Source organism: Panthera leo, chromosome B3 (assembly GCF_018350215.1).
Source record: "Panthera leo isolate Ple1 chromosome B3, P.leo_Ple1_pat1.1, whole genome shotgun sequence".
NCBI lineage: Eukaryota > Metazoa > Chordata > Mammalia > Carnivora > Felidae > Panthera > Panthera leo.
Window position 1 is genome coordinate 59,933,356 of NC_056684.1, and position 23,321 is coordinate 59,956,676.

At 37.5% G+C, this 23,321-nt stretch overlaps 1 protein-coding gene across 8 annotated transcripts in view; it reads right to left on the reverse strand.

Moving 5' to 3' along the window:
• TMEM62 (transmembrane protein 62) overlaps window positions 1–23,321 on the reverse strand; it is a 45,761-nt gene that overhangs the window by 10,347 nt on the left and 12,093 nt on the right. The window contains exons 1-9 of one of the 8 annotated variants that reach the window (XM_042942245.1): window positions 22,228–22,622; window positions 21,862–21,973; window positions 20,592–20,729; window positions 17,785–17,830; window positions 13,485–13,626; window positions 10,592–10,716; window positions 10,324–10,446; window positions 7,822–7,977; window positions 4,711–4,870 (exon numbers count right to left, since the gene is read on the reverse strand). In XM_042942245.1, coding sequence (XP_042798179.1) covers window positions 4,711–4,870; window positions 7,822–7,977; window positions 10,324–10,446; window positions 10,592–10,716; window positions 13,485–13,626; window positions 17,785–17,830; window positions 20,592–20,729; window positions 21,862–21,973; window positions 22,228–22,407 — 1,182 coding nt within the window. In that variant the 5' untranslated portion in view covers window positions 22,408–22,622. Of the gene's footprint in view, window positions 1–4,710; window positions 4,871–7,821; window positions 7,978–10,323; window positions 10,447–10,591; window positions 10,717–13,484; window positions 13,627–15,300; window positions 15,877–17,721; window positions 17,742–17,784; window positions 17,831–20,591; window positions 20,730–21,861; window positions 21,974–22,227; window positions 22,623–23,321 lie in introns of those variants that run through there. The other 7 variants (XM_042942252.1, XM_042942253.1, XM_042942251.1 and 4 more) reach the window with 7 other exon arrangements.

Sequence of the window (23,321 nt, forward strand, 5' to 3'; positions counted from 1 at the left end):
TAAAGAAAAATATGTATTTTCCCTCTGCTCACTGAAAACGCCTAAAAATAGTAACAACCCCAAAGCATTGATCTAGCTGAGTTAGTGCCCAGATTGTAGTCTCAAAAATAAAATTTCTCACTACAAGGAAATAGTTGATTCCAGTTCTTTTTCTTTTATTTTTTAAGTTTATTTATTTATTGTGTGTGTGTGTATGTGACATTGGGAGTGCTGGAGAGTGGCAGAGAGGGAGAGGGAGAGAGAATCCCAAGCAGGCTCCTCCCTGTTAGCATAGAGCCAGATGCAGGGCTCGAACTGCCAAACAGTGAGATCATGACCTGAGCCAAAACCAGGAGTGGAATGCTTCACTGAATGAGCCAATCAGGCACCCCTGATTCCAGTCCTCAAACAAGAAATACACAGGAAGAGTTTAGAATATCTTCATGCCAGAGAGTAAGAAAACTAACAAAGACTACTAAGATTTTATCAAAGGACTTAGTGGTCAACCTGGAAAGGCTCCCACTAACCAAAGGTGGAATAATTTGAGCATTAACAAGAATAAATGCAATGGATTGAAACATACCAGATATATATAAATATATATATTTTTTAAAACTTGAATTCATAATGATGCTGAATGTAAAAGATACTTTTGGTTGCCTTTGGAAGATGCTAGAAAAGCAACTCATTACCTTTAAAACTGGTTTAGAAAAGGGAGGGTGGGGGGAAGAATTTAGAATGTAACCCACCTTTCCCGTATGGACTTCTAGATCTTTTCTTTAGGGAACCATTCAAATTAATACTAATTTTACAAGGAGTGACAATTTGAATACCACCATTTTATAACTCTAATGAAATAATGGATCTACATTTCATCTAGACCAAGGCCATCAACAGCTGCTAGAAATCCTTCAGTGAAAAGCTGATTAGGTACTTCATAATGAGTGGAGGGAGAAGCCAGCAGTGTGCTCAAGCTGGCTTGACAGGCTCACAAAAGCCAACTGTTAAATTTTCAGGAAATTTGCAGGCCAGATGACATGTTAGTAGCTTAAAACCAGCTATGGTAAAAATATTTATACTATGGAAATTGGAATAAATCAGAGAAATATTACAAATCAGGGTTCCTCCTTCATACCTGCCCCAGGCTGGTTGTTAGTTATTTATCAACATAACAGTTGCTGGATAAAGTTAACAACACCTGAATAAAATGGCCAATCTTAACAATACTAAAAGAGAGAAACCAGGTCTCATAGGCTTCTGATAAAAGCATAAAACATCAGGGGTGCCTGGATGGCTCTGTTGGTTAAGCATCCAACTTCCACTCAGTTCATGATCTCCCGGCCTGCAAGTTTGAGTCCTGTGTTGGGTTCTGTGCTGACAGCTCAGAGCCTAGAGCCTGCTCTGGATTTTGTGTCTCCCTCTCTCTGCCCCACCCCCACTTGCGAGCGTGCACGTTCTCTCTGTCTCTCAAAAACAAATAACCGTTAAAAAAACTTTTTTAAAAAAGCATAAAACACCAAATGAAGTATTCCTGCCATAAAACAGACTCAAATGTGATCACCCCTTAAATCTAACTACCAGTTATAGAAACTAGAGGGGATGGAAGAACATGCTGAATGATACATGAATGTAAACAGCCAAAATCTAGAATAGAGGAAACTCTACAGGATAGAAGATCCAGTTTCCAAAGCAAAGAAATTGTAAGGAAAAATAAAAAATAACAAGGAGATAAGAGAGGGGAACCTGTAGATGAAAAAAGAACTCGAGACAAATCAGCTAAATTCAGGATTTGAGCCTTGTCTAAATTCTGATTTGAGCCAACCAAATACAATATATATATTCACATATATATGATTAATTGGGAAAACTGAACACAGGCTGGATAGTTTGATATTAAGGAATTACTATAGATTTTTCAGGTGTGTTATGGTATTATGGTTACATTAAAAAATAATTCTTATCTTTTAGGGACACATGCTGTCATGTTACAGATAGAATACTATCATGGTGTAGGGAGGAGTAAAGTAGGTGGGGTATAGATGAAATAAGATTGGTCATGAGTTGATAACTGTTGAAGTCAGCTAATGGATACATGGGAATTCATTATAGTATTATCTCTTGCATATATTTAAAAATTTTCCCATCATAAAAAAGTTTTAAAATAGCAAAAAGAACTTGCACTCATGTTTATCAAACTTTTATTGCTCAAAATGTTCTTACTTTAAGTTACAAGTTGTTTTAAAGCCCAAGTTTTCTTTAATTTACAGATTTCTGGAGTCTATTCTTTCAGTTGGCAAAGTAGGCACAATAATCTAAACTTCTGATTCTCAAACTTTAGTGCACATTGGAATCACCTGGATGGACTGTTGAAACAGATTGTTGGGTCCCATGTCCAGAATTTGATTCAGAGGTTTGGTATGGGACATGAGTTTTTTCTTTTCTTTTTTTTTTTTTTAATTTTTCACATTTACTTATTTTTGAGAGAGAGAGACAGACAGACAGACAGAGTGCAAGCAGGGGAGGGGCAGAGAGAGAGGGAGACACAGAATCAGAAGCAGGCTTCAGGCTCTGAGTTGTCAGCACAGAGCATGACGCAGGCTGAACCCACAAACCGTGAGATCATGACCTGAGCTGAAGTCAGACGCTTAACCAACTGAGCCACCCAGGCGCCCAGGGAGTTTACATTTCTAACAAGTTCCTAGGTGGTGCTGATGCTACTAATTCAGGAACCACACTAAGAAGTGATCTAAAGGTCTAATAGCTACTAGGTTAATCTTTTAACTAATCTATAACAGATCAGTGGTTTCCTGGAAATGAGGGTAGAAGGAAGACAGCTGCAAAAGAACACAAGAAAACTTCTGAGGGTGATATATTGTATTGATTGTAGTAATGGTCAAGGAAGTCACCAAATTATACTCTTTAAATATATAGAGTTTTTTTGTATATGAATTATACCTCAATAATATAAGAAATATTAAAGATATAAAATGTATATTTAATTTCATATTTTTACTAAGGATTTAACTAAGCAGCCAGAGATGTTTCAGGGAACATGAGCTATGTTTTTTTCCCTCAAAAAACTATAGAAGCTGGGGTTCTGAGGCAATCCAAGGATTAGGGGATTCTTCACTCCTACAGTGAGGTCTTCTATGGCCACTCCTACTTCTCTTGCCTAATTGTAAAGACAGGGAATAATTTATTCTAGGTACCTCAGGTTTTTTCTTGTACCTCAGGTTTTCTTTAAATGATCCAACTTCTAGTAGGAAGGACATTAAGAGTTCATCCCAGGAGCACCTAGATGGCTCAGTCAGTTAAGCATTTGACTCTTGATTTCAGCTCAGGTCATGATATCACAATTCGTGAGATGGAGCCCTGTGCCCAGCTACATGCTGACAGTGCTGAACCTGCTTGGGGTTTTCTCTCTCTGCCCTTCCCCTGCTCTCTCTCTCTCTCTCTCAAAATAAATTTTTCAAAAACTTAAAAAAAAAAAAAAAAAAAGAGTTCATCCCAGCCATCAGTCCCTTCCACATTCTCCCTATGAGTTTCTTCTTCCTCCTAAGCACAACACTTCAAAGATGGGTGGCATTGCAAAATGCCTTTTCTTGTTTTACTCCTCTATGAATTGGGGATAAAACTACCCACCATATAGGGTTGCTATATGGATTAAGTAAAAAACTCCAAGTGTCCAGCATCTCCTTAAAAGAGCTCAGTAAATAGCTCCTCCCTATTCAAAATCCTTCTCTGCGACACACACAAAAGATAATGAAAAGGGAAGCCTGGGTAGCTCAGTCAGTTAAGCATCTGATTTCGGCTCAGGTCAATGATCTCACAGTTTGTGAATTTGAGACCTGCATCGGGCTCTGTGCTGACAGCTCAGAGCCTAGAGCCTGCTTCAGATTCTGTGTCTCCCTCTCTCTGTGCCGCTCCACTCTCAAAAATAAGTAAACGTTAAAAAATTTTTTAAAAAAGATAATGAAAATAATTACATGTGTTTCCTGAAGGATTACATGGTAATCTTCAAACTAAGACTTAACATTAGAGATGAAATAGTTAAAAACTGTCATCAAATCATGAAATTGTAGGATTTTTTTTTCAGAAACTAATTCCTAAGCACAGTCTATCCCCTCAAGAATTTCACAGTGTTGATGAAAGTGATCTTTTTTTGGTAACTGTGACCACTTCCTACTCTGGCAGGTGCTGGTGAATTAAATGCCCCCTAGCTGAATTGGAATAGACACAGGCAGACTGTTACTACATATACTATCAGTGTATACTCCCCAAATAAACAAAAAAATTCTCTGATGCCTTGAAAATCCTCTATCCTAGAGCTTTCAAAACAGTGACAAATTTTCCTGTACTTGGAGACAGCAAGCAAATGCATGGATACATAAATCCGTGTTTTCCGACTTACTCTATTATCTTTGGGTATGTTGGGGAATTTGCTCCCATTACCAAAAGACTGTGGCCAAAGTTGAAAAGAATGGTTTCCTGTGGTTCAGAAATGGGGAGACTATGGCCAGGAATTGCACACTGATGAGTCCATTTTTTTGTCTAACAGAATTATTCCTGAGTGCCCATTTTCAGAATACACTAAATCTAGTGTATTCAAATTTTTAATTAACTTAGTTTCATCTCTATCAATTGACTGGGGGAAAAAAAAAAACCCACATCAGAGTTTAGTGTGGTTGCAGCCAAATCATTTATATAGTAAGTTGAAAATTACTAACTTACCTGGACAATTACTTCTATGTTATGTGTCCCATTACTGTAGTTTCTTGGGTTCCACTTCAGTATGAAAATAGGACCAGACAAATGAATAGCTTGCCCTAAATGGATTCCATCAATCTTAACTGTGACAGAAGTAATGGAGGATAAGGAAAAGGCCAAGACTCTAAAATGAGAAAATACATAAGCATGTGGTTTTAGAGACTTATCACTATACTTAGAATGGAGAATAACCCTATTATAACCTGAAATTATATAAATGTAGGCAGAACCACCACACTGTATAACCATTCGTATGACTGCTAGTCCCAAGATCTAGTGGCTTTCTGAATCATGGCTCTTGGAGTTGTATAAATAAGCAAACCTGAGTTGGTGAGAAGCTAGAAACTATTCTTGTATTTTTTTAGAAAGGAAAATCAATTTTCTTTTGACAAATAAATCTGCAGTAGATCCCAAGTTCTTTCTGAATAAACTGCTTGAAGTCCTGGTTTTTCATATAGGAAAAGAATATTGGTTAGACATCTCAATTTGTTAATCTAATGTTAATCCTACATCCACTCATTTGATTCCCAGTATTATCTGCCCAAAAGAAACAATGTCATAAACAGAGCTAAGGCTACCAGGCCCTTTCAGAGAATATGATGTCTAAATCAGATGTCCAACTCCTATCCAAAAAACCTGACTGAGAGATATAGATTTCACTTCACTACTGACCAAAAATCAATCAATGATACCATTTTTTCCAGATTAATTAGTACATCTTTTAAAAGTACAATATCCAAAAATGATAAGAGTGCTGTGAAACTGGAACTCATATTGCCTGGTAACATTATAAATTAGTATCTGTTTTAAAAAGTAATTGGGTACCTTATGCACTGCTGGTGGGAATGTAAAATGGTACAGCCGCTATGGAAAACTGTATGGTGGTTCCTCAAAAAATTAAACATATAATTACCATGAGATCCAGCAATTCCATGTCTAGATATATTCCCAAAAGAAATGAAAGCAGGGATTTGACAGAGTATAGCCCTGTTCATAGTAGCATTATTCACAACAGCCAAAAGGTGAAAGCATAAGTGTCTATCAACAGATGAATAAACAAAATGTGATATATACACACAATGGAATATTAGCCTTAAAAAGCAAAAAAAATTCTGACACACTCTACGAGAGGGAGGAACCCTTAGGGCATTATGTTAAAGAAGCCAGTCACAAAAGGACAAATACTGTATGAGTCCCCTTAAATGAGGTTCCTAGAGTTGTCAAATTCATAGAGACAGACAGTAGAACGGTGACTTCCACGAGCTGGGGAAAGGGGGAAATCAGGAGTTATTGCTAGATGGGTACAGAGTTTCAGTTTTGGAAGATAAAAGTTCTGATGATGAATGGTGGTGATAGTTGTACAATATCAATGTACTTAATGCCATTGAACTGTATACCTAAAAACCAGTAAAATGGTAAATTTTATGTTACATATATTTTGCTGCATTTTTTTTTTTTTAATTTTTTTCAACGTTTTTAATTTATTTTTGGGACAGAGAGAGACAGAGCATGAACGGGGGAGGGTCAGAGAGAGAGGGAGGCACAGAATCAGAAGCAGGCTCCAGGCTCTGAGCCATCAGCCCAGAGCCCGACGCGGGGCTCGAACTCACGGACCGCGAGATCGCGACCTGGCTGAAGTCGGACGCTTAACCGACTGCGCCACCCAGGCGCCCCTTGCTGCATTTTTTTAAAAAGAATAATGATTTTAGTTGCCAAAAAAAAAAAAAAAAAAAAGTAATTGAATAGTGTTTATCAATAGTCTTAAGGGAATTCATATTTTCACCTAGAATTCCACTTCTAGAACTTTAGCTAAAGAAATTATTCAAATGAGTGTTGCCTGGGTGCCTCAGTTAAGTGTCTGAATCTTGATTTCGGTTCAGGTCATGATCTCGTGGTTCATGAGTTCAAGCCCTGTGTCGGGGTCTGTGTTGACAGCATGGAGCCTGTTTGGGATTCTCTCTCTCCCTCTCTCTCTCTGCCCCTCCCCTGCTTCCACGCCTTCTTGCGCGCGCGGGCTCTCTCTCTCTCTCTCTCTCTCTCTCTCTCAAAAATAAACAAATAGGGGCGCCTGGGTGGCTCAGTCGGTTGAGCGACTGACTTCGGCTCAGGTCATGATCTCACAGTTTGTGAGTTCGAGCCCTGCGTCAGGCTCTGTGCTGCCAGCTCAGAGCCTGGGGCCTGCTTCTGATTCCGTGTCTCCCTCTCTCTCTGACCCTCCCCCACTCATGCTCTGTCTCTCTCTGCCTCAGAAATAAATAAACATTAAAAAAAATAATAAAAATTAAAAACAATAAACAAATAAACATTAAAAAAAAGAAATTATTCAAATGAAGAAAAGAACCTACACACATCAGATGCTCATTCCCAAATTAGAAAAAAACATAAAGGTTCACCAATAAGAGAGGAAAATGGTTAGATAAATTGTGGTACATTCTCTCTCTTGAAAGAAAAAAAGTAGGAATTAGAACAGACTGTGCCCTACTATTACAATGATGGAAAAACATGCCTCGAAGAGCATGCCTGAGAAGAACTCAGAAATGTTAATAACAGCTCTATTTGGAGGGAAGGGGAGGGAAATATGATTACAGCAATGTAAAACGCGAAAATGAAATACACAAAAATTATAGTGGTAGGATTGTGGGTTTCTGGATTTTTTAAAAACTTTCAGCAGCTTAGGGGCATCTGGGTGGCTAGGTTGGTTACAGGTCCAACTCTTGATTTTGGCTCAGGTCATGATCTCATGGTTTGTGGGTTCAAGCCCCGCATCGGGCTCTGTCCTGACAGCATGGAGCCTGCCTGGGGTTCTGTCTCCCTCTTTCTGTCCCTTTCCCACTTGCTTTCTATCTCTCAAAATAAATAAAAGTAAACTTAAAATTTTTTTTTCAGCAGCTTCAAAAATTATATATATTTTAACTGAATGGGAATTAAACAGTAAACATTTCCTTTATATAATGTTTACATTGTTGAGAAAAATAAAGTGGGGCATCTCAGAGCTTTTACATAGGATTATAGTTGCACTCACTTATTCTCCATTAATATCAAACTGAAAGTAAATTCTGAAAAATTGCTACATACCTGATGTGTGTTGAATGAAGGAGTCTTTCTAGTGGTTCATGTGTAGCACAACTATATAGGAGTGACTTAGGATTAGTGATAAGAACCACAGGCCAGTCGCCAAAGATCAAATCTGCAAAGCTAAAGAGGTCATGATCAAAGGCAAAGATCCGGTACCTAGAGACCAGAAGACAAAAAGTAATTTAGTCACTTCATATTATAAGAGGGCATGAAGGTTATACACAAAACAAATGTAAAAATATAAAACTATACTTTGAGATCATGAATTTGAATGCAAAGTAAATTAACACTGTGTTTCTGTCCTTCTTCCCTTGCTCTGACCACTTTATACTTCATATTAGTCACAAATGGGATCTGAGTGAAGAAATGAATTTAACTGTGCCTTAGAACAATGCCTCGTACATAGCATGCACTCTTTCATTTTTAAATAAATGCTTGTTAAATTAATTCATTTAATTTCTATACTTTAAGACTGTTTTGAACCTAAGACATCATCATAAGCTAATACTTGATACTCTTCATCTCTTCAAAAATGCTAATATTAACACAAACACAACTAGAAATGCTTCAATCGTCTTTTAAACCTTTATTTCTATAATTTCAAGGAAATTTAACCGAAGTTGTTTTGGTTTTCTGAATGCATGGTGAAAGGTATAAATATTCATTAAAGAATAGCCAAAATTTTATATTTTGTACTTTTAAAACTGAGAAGAGAAATGATTAACTATGGCAGAAACAATAGTGCTCACCAAATACTCCACGTGCTCCCCTGCATTTCCCAGTCTCCCTGGTATTAGGTTGGGACCATGTGACTAGTTCTGGTCAATGGGCTGTGAACAGAAGTGACATGTATCACACTTCTGGTCCAAAGTACTTTAAGAGTGGGTCTGAATTCTCCATGCTCTCTTCCCTGCACTGGAACTGAGATATTGAGATAGTGGCATTATAAGACAGATGAAGTCTGAATCCTTGAGTCACCCCACGGAAGAGAAATGCCTTGACTCATACCAGATTTACATAAATGAAAAAATAACATCTGTTGTTATGTAAAGCCACTGATATTGTCTAGATTTATTTGTATCCATAACAAAGCCTAGCCTAATATTACTAACATACTTTTAAAAACTCTTCTATTGTACTAATACAACTTAAATGTTTATAAGGCAGGTATAGGTTAGGTCCTTTAGTAAAACTCCAGATAAAACCCCAGGGTTGGAACACAGGAGAGCAGGTGGGAAGAGAAAGAGAGGAAATGGTTTCATAATATCACTTAACTTGTAACTGTAGCATTTATAAGAAATAAATAAGCTGATCAAGGGTGAGGAAAGCTATCTGGTAAGAGGCAATCCCAGCCCAGCCTACAACCTCACAGTCATGAATAGACAGACCTTAACTCACAGTAATTACAGTTGCCAAATAATTACAGGCTTCAAGCATAGCTCTTAGTTTCTAGTGGAGCCAAGTGAAATGAGTAAGTACCTTCCAAGATGTAAAGCTATCTTTTTATTAATGGAAGTAGTTAAAAATAGAAAAATAACATATTCAGCTCAACAAATATTTATTTAGTGCCTAATATCTTCAGAGAACTGAGTCTGAATAAATTAAACAGCAACTGATAATAATTAAACAATGAGATGATATTCGTCTATATTTAAACTATTATACTTATTCTCAAAATATATAGTCAGTTCTTTTCTACATACATTTAACGATACTATATGCTTTTGATAAACAAGTTATGTTTTCTCAAAGAAAGACTTTTATCTTTATAAAACCAACTATCATGTATCTGAAGAACTTATATCACTAACATCTTATAGTAATAACTAGAAAAGGTAGATATAAAATTCAGGAGGAAAAGTGTTACATTTTCAGTTCTAGTGTTTCTCAAAGTGTGGTCCAAAGAGCTCCTGGTGGGCTTTAAAAAAATTCAGTTTCTTGCAGTTCTAGACCAACACAAATTCTCTACAGATAGGGCCTCAAAATTTTAATTTTTAATAAGCTTCTCCATAATCCTTGAGCACACAAGAGTTTGAGAACTATTTCCTAATGGATGCATCTTAAAAACCCAATGTAACATAGTGATGGCAAGCATAACTGTTACAACAAGGTTTTTGCATATCAACATACATAATATATATATTACTTTAAAAATTTAGAGCTATCAGGGTGTCAGGGTAGCTCAGTGGGTTGGGCATCTGGCTCTTGGTTTTGGCTCGGGGCATGGTCTCAAGGTTCGTGGGTTGCTGAGAGCACAAAGCTTGCTTGGGATTCTGACTCTCTCTCTCTCTCTCTCTCTCTCTCTCCCCCTCCCCCATGCATGTGCACTCTCTCCCTCTCCAAATAAATAAATAAGCATTAAAAAAACAAAACAAAAACAAAACTTAGAACTATCACAAGTTTTTCCTTAACTGGGATCACCCATGATAGCAATAAGAAACCTATCATTGCTTTATCAAGACTCACATGTGTAAGGTTTATTTTGTGGGGTAGTTCCCTTACCTTCTGTTATCCTTCCAGTCTCCCACCTCAAGTTCCAAAGTGCCCTGGAGGTGACGAGTGTGCAAAACAGGCATCAGTCCGCCTAGTGTATGGAGGTGCCCACACAAATACGCTGTAGCTGAACTAACCAATGAAAAATAAATGGAATAAATGAGCAGATAACTTGTGATGCCAAACTAATAAAAAGACCTCTTCAGGAAAACAAGATGGGTTGAGTAACATAAAAGAATTACAAATAATTAATTTTGATTTTGGAATCCTGCCTCACCTCATTATTGACCGAATTCCTGGTGATGGAGAAAGGATAGTGGATGTTGTATAGTGTCCGAACCAAATACTGTGATTGCTCCGACTACTTTCCTTAACGAGTAATAGAAGTTCCTCCATCCGTTTCTGAAATGGGAGAAAAACAGAAGGATCTTTAATTAGGGCTCAGGCTGAAATGTATAGATTAAGCATCTCCCTTGGAGTTTTATAAGTATATTATGTCTAGGGCTTAAACCCTACTAATTAATGACCTGTATGGTCCTGTTTTAAACTGTTTTCACATACATTGTAATTCATTTGGTCCTAAAAATACATCTATGCTAGGGTGCCTGGGTGACCCAGTCAGTTAAGGGTTCAACTCTTGATTTCAGCTCGGGTCATGATCTCACGGTTTGTGAGTTTGAGCCCTGCATGGGCCCCATGCTGACAGCATGAGGCCTGCTTGGGATTCTCTCTCTCCATCTCTCTCTGCCCCTTCCCTGCTCTCATGCACACATGAGTGCACTCTCTCTCTCAAAATAAATAAATAAACATTAAAAAAAAATAACTCTATGCTAAGTAGGGCAGGTGTTATCCCCATTTGATGGATAAGGAAATTGAGAAGAATAATCTTTAAATTACATAAGTTTCTTTCTTTTTTATGATAAATTTCTTTATAGAAATAAAAAAGAACCTCTAATCTTTCAGCCCTGTATACTACATTGCAATTAATAAGGAGAATCTTGAGGGGGCACCTGGGTGGCTTAGTTGGTTGAATGTCTGACTCTTGATTTCGGTTCAGGTCATAACATCACAGTTCGTGGGAAAAAGCCCTGTGTTGGGCTCCATGCTGACAATGAAGAGCATGACTGGGATTCTCTCACTCTCTCTGCTCCTCCCCAGCTTGAGTGCTTGTACTCTCTCTCTCTCTCTCTCTGTCTCAAAAATAAAATCAATAAACTTAAAAAAAAAAAAAGAGGATCTTGAAACTAAACTTCTAAAATAAGATGTACATATGTCCACAAAAAGCCTTATACCTAAATGTTCAAAACGGTTCTACTCAGGATAGCCAAAATCTAGAAACCATCAGTATATCCAAACAACAGAGTGCTATGCAGCAACAGGAAAAGAGCTATTCGAACACACAATAGTATGGATGAGTCTCAAAAACATTATACTGAGCAAAAGAAGCTAGACACAAGAGTAATACTGTATGATTTCATTTACATAAAATTCTAGGGGCGCCTGGGTGGCTTAGTTGGTTAAGCATCTGACTTCCGCTCAGGTCATGATCTCATGGTTTGTGGGTTCAGCCTGCATCATGCTCTGTGCTGACAGCTCAGAGCCTGGAGCCTGCTTCAAATTGTGTGTCTCCCTCTCTCTCTGCCCCTCCCCTGCTTGCACTCTGTCTCTCTCAAAAAAAAAAAAAAACATTATAAGAAAATTTTTAAGAAGATTAAAAAATAAATTCTAGAACAAACAAATCTAATCTATACTGACAGAAAACCAATCAGTGGTTCCCTAGGATTGGGGTGAAGACTGACTATACAACTTCCTGGGATGATAGAAATGTTCTATCTTGATTGTGGTGACAGTTATACAAGTATATACACTTGTCAAAATTCTTCAAACTCTTTAAATGAGTGCATTTTATTATATGTAAATCATCCCTCATCAAGTCTATATCAAATATAATGTGTACATGTATAAATATAAGTGAATGATCTGTAAAGTGCTTACAGCAATGAATTCCTGGGCTGTACCTTCAGGGTTTCTAATTAATAAGTCTCTGCATTTTATAAGACTCCAACTGATTTTCATGCAGACCTGATGTTTGAATATCTTAAAAAACATTAAGGAGTAGGCTTTGATAATTGCAAGATAACAAAATATACCTTCATTAAATAAAATGCCTACTAGAAAACAATGCATTGCACAATATTCTGTTCACTTGATTTCAAGCTCTTCTGAATCCTCATATCACTCTGAATCTCCTTCAGCACTTAGCAAATTCTGCCCTTATTGTAGTTATTTCTGCACTAGCCTTATGCCCCTCTGCTAGATTAAATATTCTGAGATGAAGGACTTGACCTTATCACTTTTGTATTCTTACATATGAGCACATTTGTCTTGCATGTGGGCATGTGCTCATTAATGAGTAGACATTTGTTGTACTAAGAAATAATGAGAGGGGTGCCTGGGTGGCTCAGTCGGTTAAGCGGCCGACTTTGGCTCAGGTCATGATCTCGCGGTCCGTGAGTTCGAGCCCCGCGTCGGGCTCTGTGCTGACAGCTCAGAGCCTGGAGCCTGTTTCGGATTCTGTGTCTCCCTCTCTCTGACCCTCCCCTGTTCATGCTGTGTCTCTCCCTGTCTCAAAAATAAATAAAACGTTAAAAAAAAAAAAAAAGAAATAATGAGAGTTTCTCACATGTGATATTCCAGACACTTTTAATCTAGCAACAGTTTTCATCTAACTTACAAAAAAAAATACTTTAAAAGAAACTTATTTACTTCAACAGTTGCCCTTCTCCTATTAAAAAAAAATACAGACCATTAGTTAGAAATGGCAACTATGGGGATTTAGGAATATACCATATAGTTTAAAAGCTGTATGCCCTACACCTTGCAAAGAGCATGTTGCTCTTAGTACACATTTAATAAATGTCTACTGAATTATATAAAATGTGAGGTACTTCTTTGCCAGATTTTGGGGTAGGGATAGCAATGAACAGGATAGCGATGACAGTGCTAAAGTAGCCAGTGATTTCTTCTAGCCATACTTGTAATCACAGTAAATGTTTTTTTCAAGAATTTCTTGATTAGAATTTGTTTACCTAGGATAGTTTTAAGAGAGCCACATGTATCCAAGAAAAAAAACAGGTTAGCTACAAAGGGAAGTGAGATTTTTACTGTACCTCATCTAAAATTCCAAAGAAATTATAGGGTCTCTTGGGCCCTGGATTTTGGGTGGCATCCAAAGAGATGAAAGAATAGTTGCCAAAGGGAGTACTGTGGACATAATGGAAAGAGCCATCCCTACGTACGGCAGAATATTTCCTAAAAAATACAAGACAGGAAAGTTTTAATGCAATCACAAAAAGACAGAATGAGTTTAAATTCCTTCCCTTGTATCACACAATATTTTGCCTCCCTTTGAAAAGAAAATTTCCTGATCAACAGAGAAATACACTAAACTAGATCTGCAATAAACTGATTAAAAGAAATTTTAAAGTTTTTCCCATTGTCTACAAAGATTCAAGCAATCTAATTAATCAATAACCAAACAAAAGGTCATCAAGCAAAGCAGAGAAGTAGGTAGCTATTTTAGGCAGTTAGAAAGAGATCAATTAGAATCCAGCAAAATGGTATTTACCAATCATTGAAAAATTTAGTAAGAAACTACTAAGTACCTAGGAGAATTCTTGGTGTAATGAGATACAAAAGGTGTTTACATCTTGAAACAGGACTACAGAAGCTTAACTCACAATAAAGCCTTGCAAAGATGAAGTCATCAAGCCAGGAGAAAAATGTTAGTTAGGTCTGGGTCAGTAAATCTTTTTCAGTTCCTAAAAATGTATTGGTAACATACACAGGGCACACATTTAGTAATGAAAGTCCTCACTACCTAAGTATCAACAGTGTTCAGGTGTTCATAAGGTTGGAAAGTAAAGAGCAGGGGGAAAGTACACAGAACAGAAACTCATTAAGATTTGTTGAATGAACATGGAGGAAGGTATAGATTGCATTGGGGACATATTTATATTACTCAAATGCCAAATGTTATAAGAAAATAGGTGTCTTATATGACACTTTACCTAAAAGCACAAATAGAAAATACAAATAGGCTTCTGAAACAATGTGTTATCAGAAAGCTATATTTAAGCCACAACAGTCATCAAATATATCATAAAATAAATATATTGTCATACATATTATAATTAATAGTCAATTAGTTCTATTGCCTCTCTTCTTGGTATTTTTAAATTTTCTATATTGGGGTTTTTTTCCTCATTAAAATTTTTATTTGTATTTTTCCTGCTTAATTTGTTTTCAGAGTTATTCTTTAGGATCTTATCATCTCATATATGTTGTTTCATTTCCTACATTTTTAACATATTACAATCCAACTATCTAAAAATAAACCCCACTACTTGAAAGCAGAGGTTAAAATATATGATACCTATTAACATTTTCTAAATGCTGGATTCTGGCATTCTCTGGGACATTTTTAAAATCAAGATTCAGCTTTAAGATTTTTTTTTTCCTTCAGGTTGATGTATCTGTAGTGTGTATTTCTCTGGCAAAATGCCATTTATTAAAAATTCAGATAAAGTTTGGGGTGCCTGGGTGATTAAGTCAGTTAAGTGTCCGACTTCAGGTCAGGTCATGATCTCATGGTTCGTGGGTGTGAGCCCCACATCAGGCTCTGTGCTGACAGCTCAGAGCCTGGAGGCTGCTTCAGATTCTGTCTCCCTTTCTCTTTGCCCCTCCCCTGCTCATGTTCTGTCTCTGTCTCTCAAAGATAAATAAATGTTAAAAAAAACATTCAGATAAAGTTTAGGTGTTTAGAAACAAAAACATAAAGGTAAGAAACTTTCAAGTGACTAAAATCCTCACTCTCCCGATAACAACCCTAAGTCCTGTTAATTCTTCTTTGAAAATGTTTCTTAGTTCATCTCCATAGCCACCATCAAAGATACAAACAGATAACAGAAAATTTTCATCTCTGACCTTTTCCTTCCTCACATTAACAAAAGAGGACAACTTCATTCTCCAAGTTATGTTGACTCTAATTACATGTTAGTTAACCAATGCTTTTTGACCTACCACCTTCTAGCTGATGTCATAATCATCATATCTATGTACTTTGTTAGATGGGTTTGTCTCCTATCACTTCAGGCCCTTCCATATCATGACGGGACTATTATAGGACTCTCCTGTTTGCTCTACAAAACTCCAATCTCCCTCTTTTTTCCTTATTATCCCTATCTTTTTTCTTTTTTTGCTGTGTGATTGCCCTTTATAAAATATTATTTCATTATGTGACTTGTCTCCTTAGGAATCTGTACTGAATTATGAACCATTACTCAACACATCTAAATTTCTATACTTGTCACTTAAAATCTCCATAAATTGGCCCTAAGCTACCTACCCAATGTCATACCAGTCCTCAAAATGGTCCTTTATTCTGGTGATGCCAGTTTCCCTACTGTCCCTAAAAGCTCATTCTAGCTTTTAAAGCTCTGGGGTTTTACCTAAAATATACCCCCTGGGGAGCCTAAGTGGCTTAGTTGGTTAAGCAACAGACATCGGCTCAGGTCATGATCTCACAGTTTGTGAGTTCAAGCCCTGCATCAGGCTCCGCACTGCCAGGGCAGAGCTTGCTTGGGATTTTCACTCTCTCCTCTCTCTCTGCCCCTCTCCCAGGTGTGCTTTCTCTTTCAAAATAAATAAACTTTTTTTAAAAAAATGTAAAATATATATATATATATATATATATATATATATATATATATTACACACACATACGTATACATACATATACATATATATCCCTTAAAATTTCTTACTTCCCCAAATGCTACCTATCTTTTAAGACTGAATGCACTTTTTACTTCTTTTATAATGTCTTCTCTAACTTGCAACTAGTAGATACATAAGTTCTGGAGATCCAATGCACAGCATAGTAATTATAACCCACAATACTGTATTATAAATTTGGAAGTTACTAAGAGACTTGGGGCGCCTGGGTGGCTTGGTCGGTTAAGTAGCCAACTCTTGATTTTGGCTCAGATCATGATCTCACAGGTTCGTGGGATCAAGCCCCACGTCAGGCTCTGTGCTGACAATGTAGAGCCTGCTTGGGATTCTCTCTCCCCTTCTCTCTCTGCCTCTCTGTCAAAATAAATACATAAACTTAAAAAAAAAAAAAAGTCAATAAGAGACTAGATCTTAATTATTCTTATCACAAAAAAGAAATGATAATTATGTGTTGGTAATCAAATTATTAGCTAACTCTAAGGTAGTCATCATTCCACCACATGTAAACGTATCACATAAACATGCTGTACATCTGAAACTTACACAGTGTTATATGTCAATTAAATCTCGATAAAAAAATAAAATGAAGTCTCCTCTATGTCTGCCCTATGCTGACTTCTGCCCTTTCAGATTTCTCATAGTGATTATCATGTGTACCAAATAATCTAGCATTTCATCAGTCATCCCTTCATTGTTCTTTTCTAATTGTTTCCTAAACAATTCTTATCTTCCTTAACTGGACTTCCTTGAAGGTAGAGGCTACATTTTTTAATATTAGCTCTTGTATCTTTCACATTACCCAACTAATGATGGGCTCTCAATAAATTCTCACTACTTGAGTGATTGACATTGTAAGACAAAACTATCAAATACCCTGGAACTGAAAGTGAAATTACAACTAAAAGAAGCCCAACACATTGAAACTAGAGAACTGGTCTCTAACTTAAACAGCCTTTCACATTCAGTCTTTTTCACATTCACAGCAGATAAAGAAAATTCTAATATTTCTATGGCATACTGGGACAAAAGGACAGAGCAGCCAGGGTGACCAACGATGCTCCTAGAGGCTGAGAGAATCAGTTTCTCAGTATTCCTAAAATCCACAGTACTCTAGTGACAAACTCTAACCTAAATGACTTCTGATGTATAGCATGGTGACTAGAGTCAAAAACACTCTTGTATATTTGAAAGTTGGTGAGAGTAGATTTTTAAAGTTTTTATCACAAGAAAAAAAAGTGTTTTAACTATGCGTAGTGATGGGTGTTAACTAGACTTATCGTGGTTACTATTTCACAATATACACAAACATCAAAATTTCATGTTGTACACCTGAAATGAATATAATGTTATATGTAAGTCATACCTAAGTAAAAAATAACTAAAATAAAAAAAAATGACTTCTCCTATGGATCAATGGCAAAAAAAGTTTCTGTGAAATAGTGAAAGTATTTATTAGGCAATAAAAAAGCATTAAAGTATATGAAATAAAAGGAATTAAAGAAAAAGGCTTGGGAGAAAAAAAAAGAATTTAATCTGTCACTGAATACACAAAAATTCTATATTACCAGAGGGTCTTTAGATAAAATTTTGTCACTTAAAAAATGTTTTTACCCATTCATTGACTTGACTGCACCCTCCTTGTACTACCTCATGGTCTTCTGTTCATTACAGTACCTGTAATAATTCTCGGCACTCTCCAGACTTGCAATGTTGAATACATCTAATTAAAAAGAAAACAACAAACATCATCTATATTAAAAAGGATGATACAAATATGTTAATGACTAAAGCAAAATGGCAATACTTTCAATAACCCTTTAAATGCTAGAATGCCAATAAATTAGCTTGATAATTCTTAAATCTTGATAAAAGAATTCATACTATCTGGAAACTTAAGAGACCTACTATACTAGAGAATAATAAATACTTTGATACTACGTACTATACAGTATAAATCAATTTCAAGTTGTAAGATTGGACTGTTGTTGCTGCTGTTTTAATCCTGTGAAACATGCCTGATACAAAGATCCATACCAAGTGTTTCTGAACAGCAGATCACTTTGATAACAGGGCCAAAGTCCCTCTCTTCTTAAATCTCAAAACGATTCAGTAAGAAAAGAGTTATATAATGGTAACGGGTAAGGTGGTCCTAGAACACTTATCTGGAAATAATGATGATTTCATAGAGCTTGACTGCCTGGTTGCAATAACTAAAATTATTTACCTCAGCTTGGAGTTCCAAGAATCTACTACATTTCTAATAACTTCAGAGAATAAGTTGTTAAGTCCAATTTAGGACAAAAGAAATATTATTGTGTATGTAATCCCCTTACTAAAAGAACTACACTGTTATAGTTAATCTTAATAAAAAATAGTTTCCTCCTATCTTAACACAGTATATAAACATGTATAAAAACACATGCCATAAGCATTTGTGCCTATACAAGTCAAATTAGATTATCATGAACTCCAAAGGACAAGTTCTGTTCACAAGATCTAATCACAAGAGTCTGATATTTATTACTTGAAATAAAGTAGCTTGGCCTGAAAAAATTTTTTAAATATGTACAGGCATGCTTTTTATTGCAAAAGAATTTGATCTCTACCACTAATTAGGATTAGGAAAAAAGGGAAATGTAAATACAGATCTTCCTCAATTTACAGACAAATCCACTATAAGTTGCAAATATTTAAGTAGCCACCTGGGTGGCTCGGTTGGTTAAGCATCTGACTTTGGCTCACATCATGATCTCACGGTTTGTGGGTTCGAGCTCCATGTGGGGCTCTGTGATGACAGCTCAGAGCCTGGAGCCTGCTTCAGATTCTGTGTTTCCCTCTCTCTCCGCCCCTCCCCTGCTCGTGCTCTGTCTCTCTCTCTCTCAAAAATAACTTTAAAAAAACATAAAAAAAGAAAAAAGAAAAAATGCATTTAACACACCTAAACTACTGAACAAGAGATTATCCTCACCTACTTTAAACATGCTCAGAATGTTTAAAGGCATTTTATAGGCATTATATAGGCATTATAGGCATTATAATGTTTATAGGCATTAGCCTATAGTTTGGCAAAATCATCTAACACAAAGTCTGATTTATAATAAAGTGTTGAATAGCTCATGTAACTTATTGAATACTATACTTAGAGTGAAAAATGGAATAGTTGCATGGGCACAGAATGGTTATAAGGTTATTGGCTGTTTAACCTGGTGATCATGTTCAGCATTACCAGAGTATCATACCGCATATCACTAGCCCAGGAAAAGATAAATATTCAAAATTTGAAGTATAGTTTCTATTGAATGTATATCACTTTCACACCACTGTAAAGTCTGAAAATCGTAGGTCTAACCATTTTAAGTTGAACCATGGTTAGTTGGGGCCAAACTTATGGGGTATACCAGAGAAAGTTGCAAACCAGATATCCCAACATCAATTAATGATTCCTAGCTGTTTTGTAAGAACTATTTATAAAGAGGGCATTTTCTGATCAAACCAATAGCTGTGCATTTCACCAGATAGAATTATCTGTTTCAAATGATAGCTTTAAAATATATATATATGATTAGGTACACAATAGCAATTAATAATCAAATGAAGCAAAGTACTTAACCATAAGGAAGACAACCTTTATAAAACAAACCTACCATTAGAACACTTTGCAGAAGAGTTCATTTCCCTACTAACACTATAATAACAATCTAAAAAATGGGAAGGGATTATCTATTTCTCTCCTCATGCATATGGAGATTTATTTGCCATTTAATTTTTTAATGTATACACAGTAAAATTCATTTACTATGATGTACAGTTCTTTGGGTTTTGACAAATGCATAGGTGTATCTACCGCCACAATGGAGAACAGTTCCATCACCTCCCAAAATTCTCTCATGATGCCTCTTTGTAGTCAGCCTCTGTCCTAACCCCAACCCTTGGCAACCATAATCTGTTCTCCACAGTTTTGCTTTTTCTTGAATGTCATATAAATGAAATCACACAGTACGTAGACTTATGGGTGGTAGTTTCCTTCAATCAGCAAAATGTATTTGACTGATTCATTCATTCATGCATTCATTCATTTATTTAAAGTACCCTCCATGCCCAATGTGGCTTGGAGGCTACTTCAATATGCCCAATGAGATCAAACTCACTACCCTGAGATCACAAGTCAAATGCTTTACAACTGAACCAGCCAGGTGCCCAAAATGTATGTATTTTTTAAACAACTTCCTGCATAGGAGGAAGCTAGAAGCTTTTCTTCATGTAAAGAAAGGGCCATACCAACTTTCCCCTCATAGGTTAAAAGTGACATGTGATGTTTTAAATCACATAATATAGTTGTATTTCAGAGTTGTGGCCTTCAGTCTATCTAAACCTATGTTACAACATTCCCATTTTATACTTTTATAATCTAAATTGGAGAATGTAGGCCCTTGAAGGGGGAAAAAAACTAGTTTTGATTTTATGTGGGTCTTGACTCTTACCATGATTTCCTTTGATATCAAGCCACTTGGTTTTTTCCAAGACCCTTGTCTTCTTCAGAATACCATGGTAAGTTTGCCATTCTACCTCATGCTGCCTGGATCCAAACTGTTCCTTTGTTTTGGCATCAGTGAGATCTCCTGTAGATTTATATATAAGACTTGAATCACAATGTAAAATAAGCCCCAGGGGGTTAAAAATTGTTTTTAAGTGCACACTAAAGGAACAAAGACACTTAAAGTACTCAACATGTATAAACATAACAACTTATGAGTCCATCTATGTCCACAGCAAGCCATTTAAAATAAGATTTTCTCAGCAAGGACTTTGTTTCTTCTGGGTTAGCAAGTGCCTGTTTAACCTCCTGTGATATTAGAAATGGGTTCTGAAAAAAAATTATCTTTAAAGAGAGCAATACAAAATGCATCATGAAACTCTGATAAAAATGAAAACTATAAGAAATTCCAACACTCTGGGCAGAAGCCTGATATCTATGACAACCATATTTCCACACCGCAAATCAGGGTATGTAATCTGACCAAGTGTTATTTTCACAGCAAGAAGCAATCTGGAAGATGTGGTTTGGACAATGAAACACCAACATTTCTAGAAAACTAAGTGTACAGTTGAAATTGAGGTTTTCCATAAAATGAGGACTGATACTCTATCATGTCAGCAGAGGTGTTTCAGTAAGGTGGGTGGGATATGAATCCCCCAGTAGACAAGACAGATGCTTTTTTAGCTTGTCCTCCAACACATTTTGGGAGCAGTTAGTCCGGAGAACTCAAGCCACAGAAGTACCAAGAGATGAAGAAAAGTGTCCTGAGTCACTTTAAGCCTCAAACAATTGACAACATAAGGTTGACTAACGTTGTAAAACAAACAAACAAACTGTAAATGTTAGTTAAAAAAAAAAAAAAAGATAACTTCTGATTTGTGGTTAAAGGACTTTCCCTAATCCTCTCTCAAATCCAGAACTACAACGACGACGACAAACAGGTACAGATATAAGATATAGTAAACGGCATACTAACGGGTATCACGAGCCTTGCTTCTGCTTTGAGGGAACCTTGCTACTGCAAAGTTACTTGGATCTTGACTCAGTTACCCACGGCAAAGGTAACTGCAATATCCCATCTCCTCTACAGAAGGACTCACTGGGGGCTGGGGCTATAGTGTTCCCAATGTCCCCGAAGTGAAAAGCTGCAGCCCAGGCTAGCATTCTACCATTCTGATCACAGAACAACACGACCACACGGCAACCCTCCCTACCTGTTGCCAGGACGAGAGCTGGTTGAATGATGCCAATAGTTTCTGAACAGAACTTCTCTAAGTCTACAGCTCTGCCTGGATCGCGAAACCTGCTCAGGTGAATGTCGGATATCTGCCGAAAGCAGGTATTAAACAGAGATACCTGAGTCAGGAAGAGGAAGCACAGACAGCAGGCGACCCGGCAGCTCTCTAAAGGCGGACGGAAAAGGCAAGGATGCAATGCAATAACGAACCCTCCCAAGGAAGGACAGAGTCCCCAGCCAGAAGTTTGGGGCCGCGGCAGTGACGCCCCCGCGGAAACTGCCCGCGTCTCACCCCGTCGGGCAGGCTCTGCACCCACCCCCCGCCGTGCTCCCGCTGCGTCACCTGCAGACCCCAGAAGATGTTGCTGGCTCCGGGGCCCGGAGCGGGGTGCGGGCTCCGGGGGGCGCGGGGCTGGGGCAGCGGTGAGGGCTGACCAGCCAGGCCATAGTGCTCCAAGAGCACTGCCGCCAGTGCCGCTGCCGCCAGCCCCGTGACCACCTTCATGGCCAGCATTGCGGCCATTCCGCCCGCTCCTGCGCTGCCCTCCCGGTCCCGCGTTCCCCCGGTGCGGCGCCCCCGCGAGCTGCTCTGGCCGCACTTCCGGACTCTATGGTCGCGCGGGGCCTAAGGCTCAGCTTGTCTGCCGCGGCTGCACCTGCGCCTCGCAGCGCAAATGCAGCTCGCCAGCCGCCCGCGTCTCGGGGCAGGGTTTGCAAACCGAATGCGGGGGAAGAAAAGGAAACTGAGACCTCCAGCACCAATCAGGGTTGCCGAGGAGTGGCAGGGAAAGGTCCCTGGTCCGGGAGGCGGAAACTAGAGTCCGGGCTCCGCCTTAGTCAATCATTCCTGACCCCAGTGGGTCAGTTTTCCTTACCTGTAAAACGGAGTTAATAATGCCTCCCGTGCGTACTTCACAGGTTTGTGAGAATCAAAGTATGTATGAGGACGCCTTTTAAATTACTGTACAAATGTGACAGATGGCTTTCTTTCGGCCCTTACGATTATTAACAACGTGCTTCCATAGGTTTTCAATACATGTATTAAGTATGTTTTGTGATGTTATTTTTACCTAAATCTGATTTCATATGCACTTCGCTATATCATATCCCGTTAGTGTTATACCTCTCATTTGATAAATTGTAAGTACTCCCTATGGGCAGGCACAGGAGAAGAATTAGATTTGGGTCCTGCCCTTGATTTATCTAACCATTCTGTTATTGTTGAACTTTTGGATTGTTATGTTAGGAATGTTCTGAACAAACATTTTTTAATAAACATATCGCTGTTCTGAATAAACATTTTTATACAAATAGCATCTTTTTTAACCCCTCTTTGAGTTATTTTTGGGGGGATATGTTGCCAATATTGGAGTTATGCCAATTTCAATTTATTACATACTTTCCTGTGTACCTTTGGAAAGCAAGACATTGTTATAA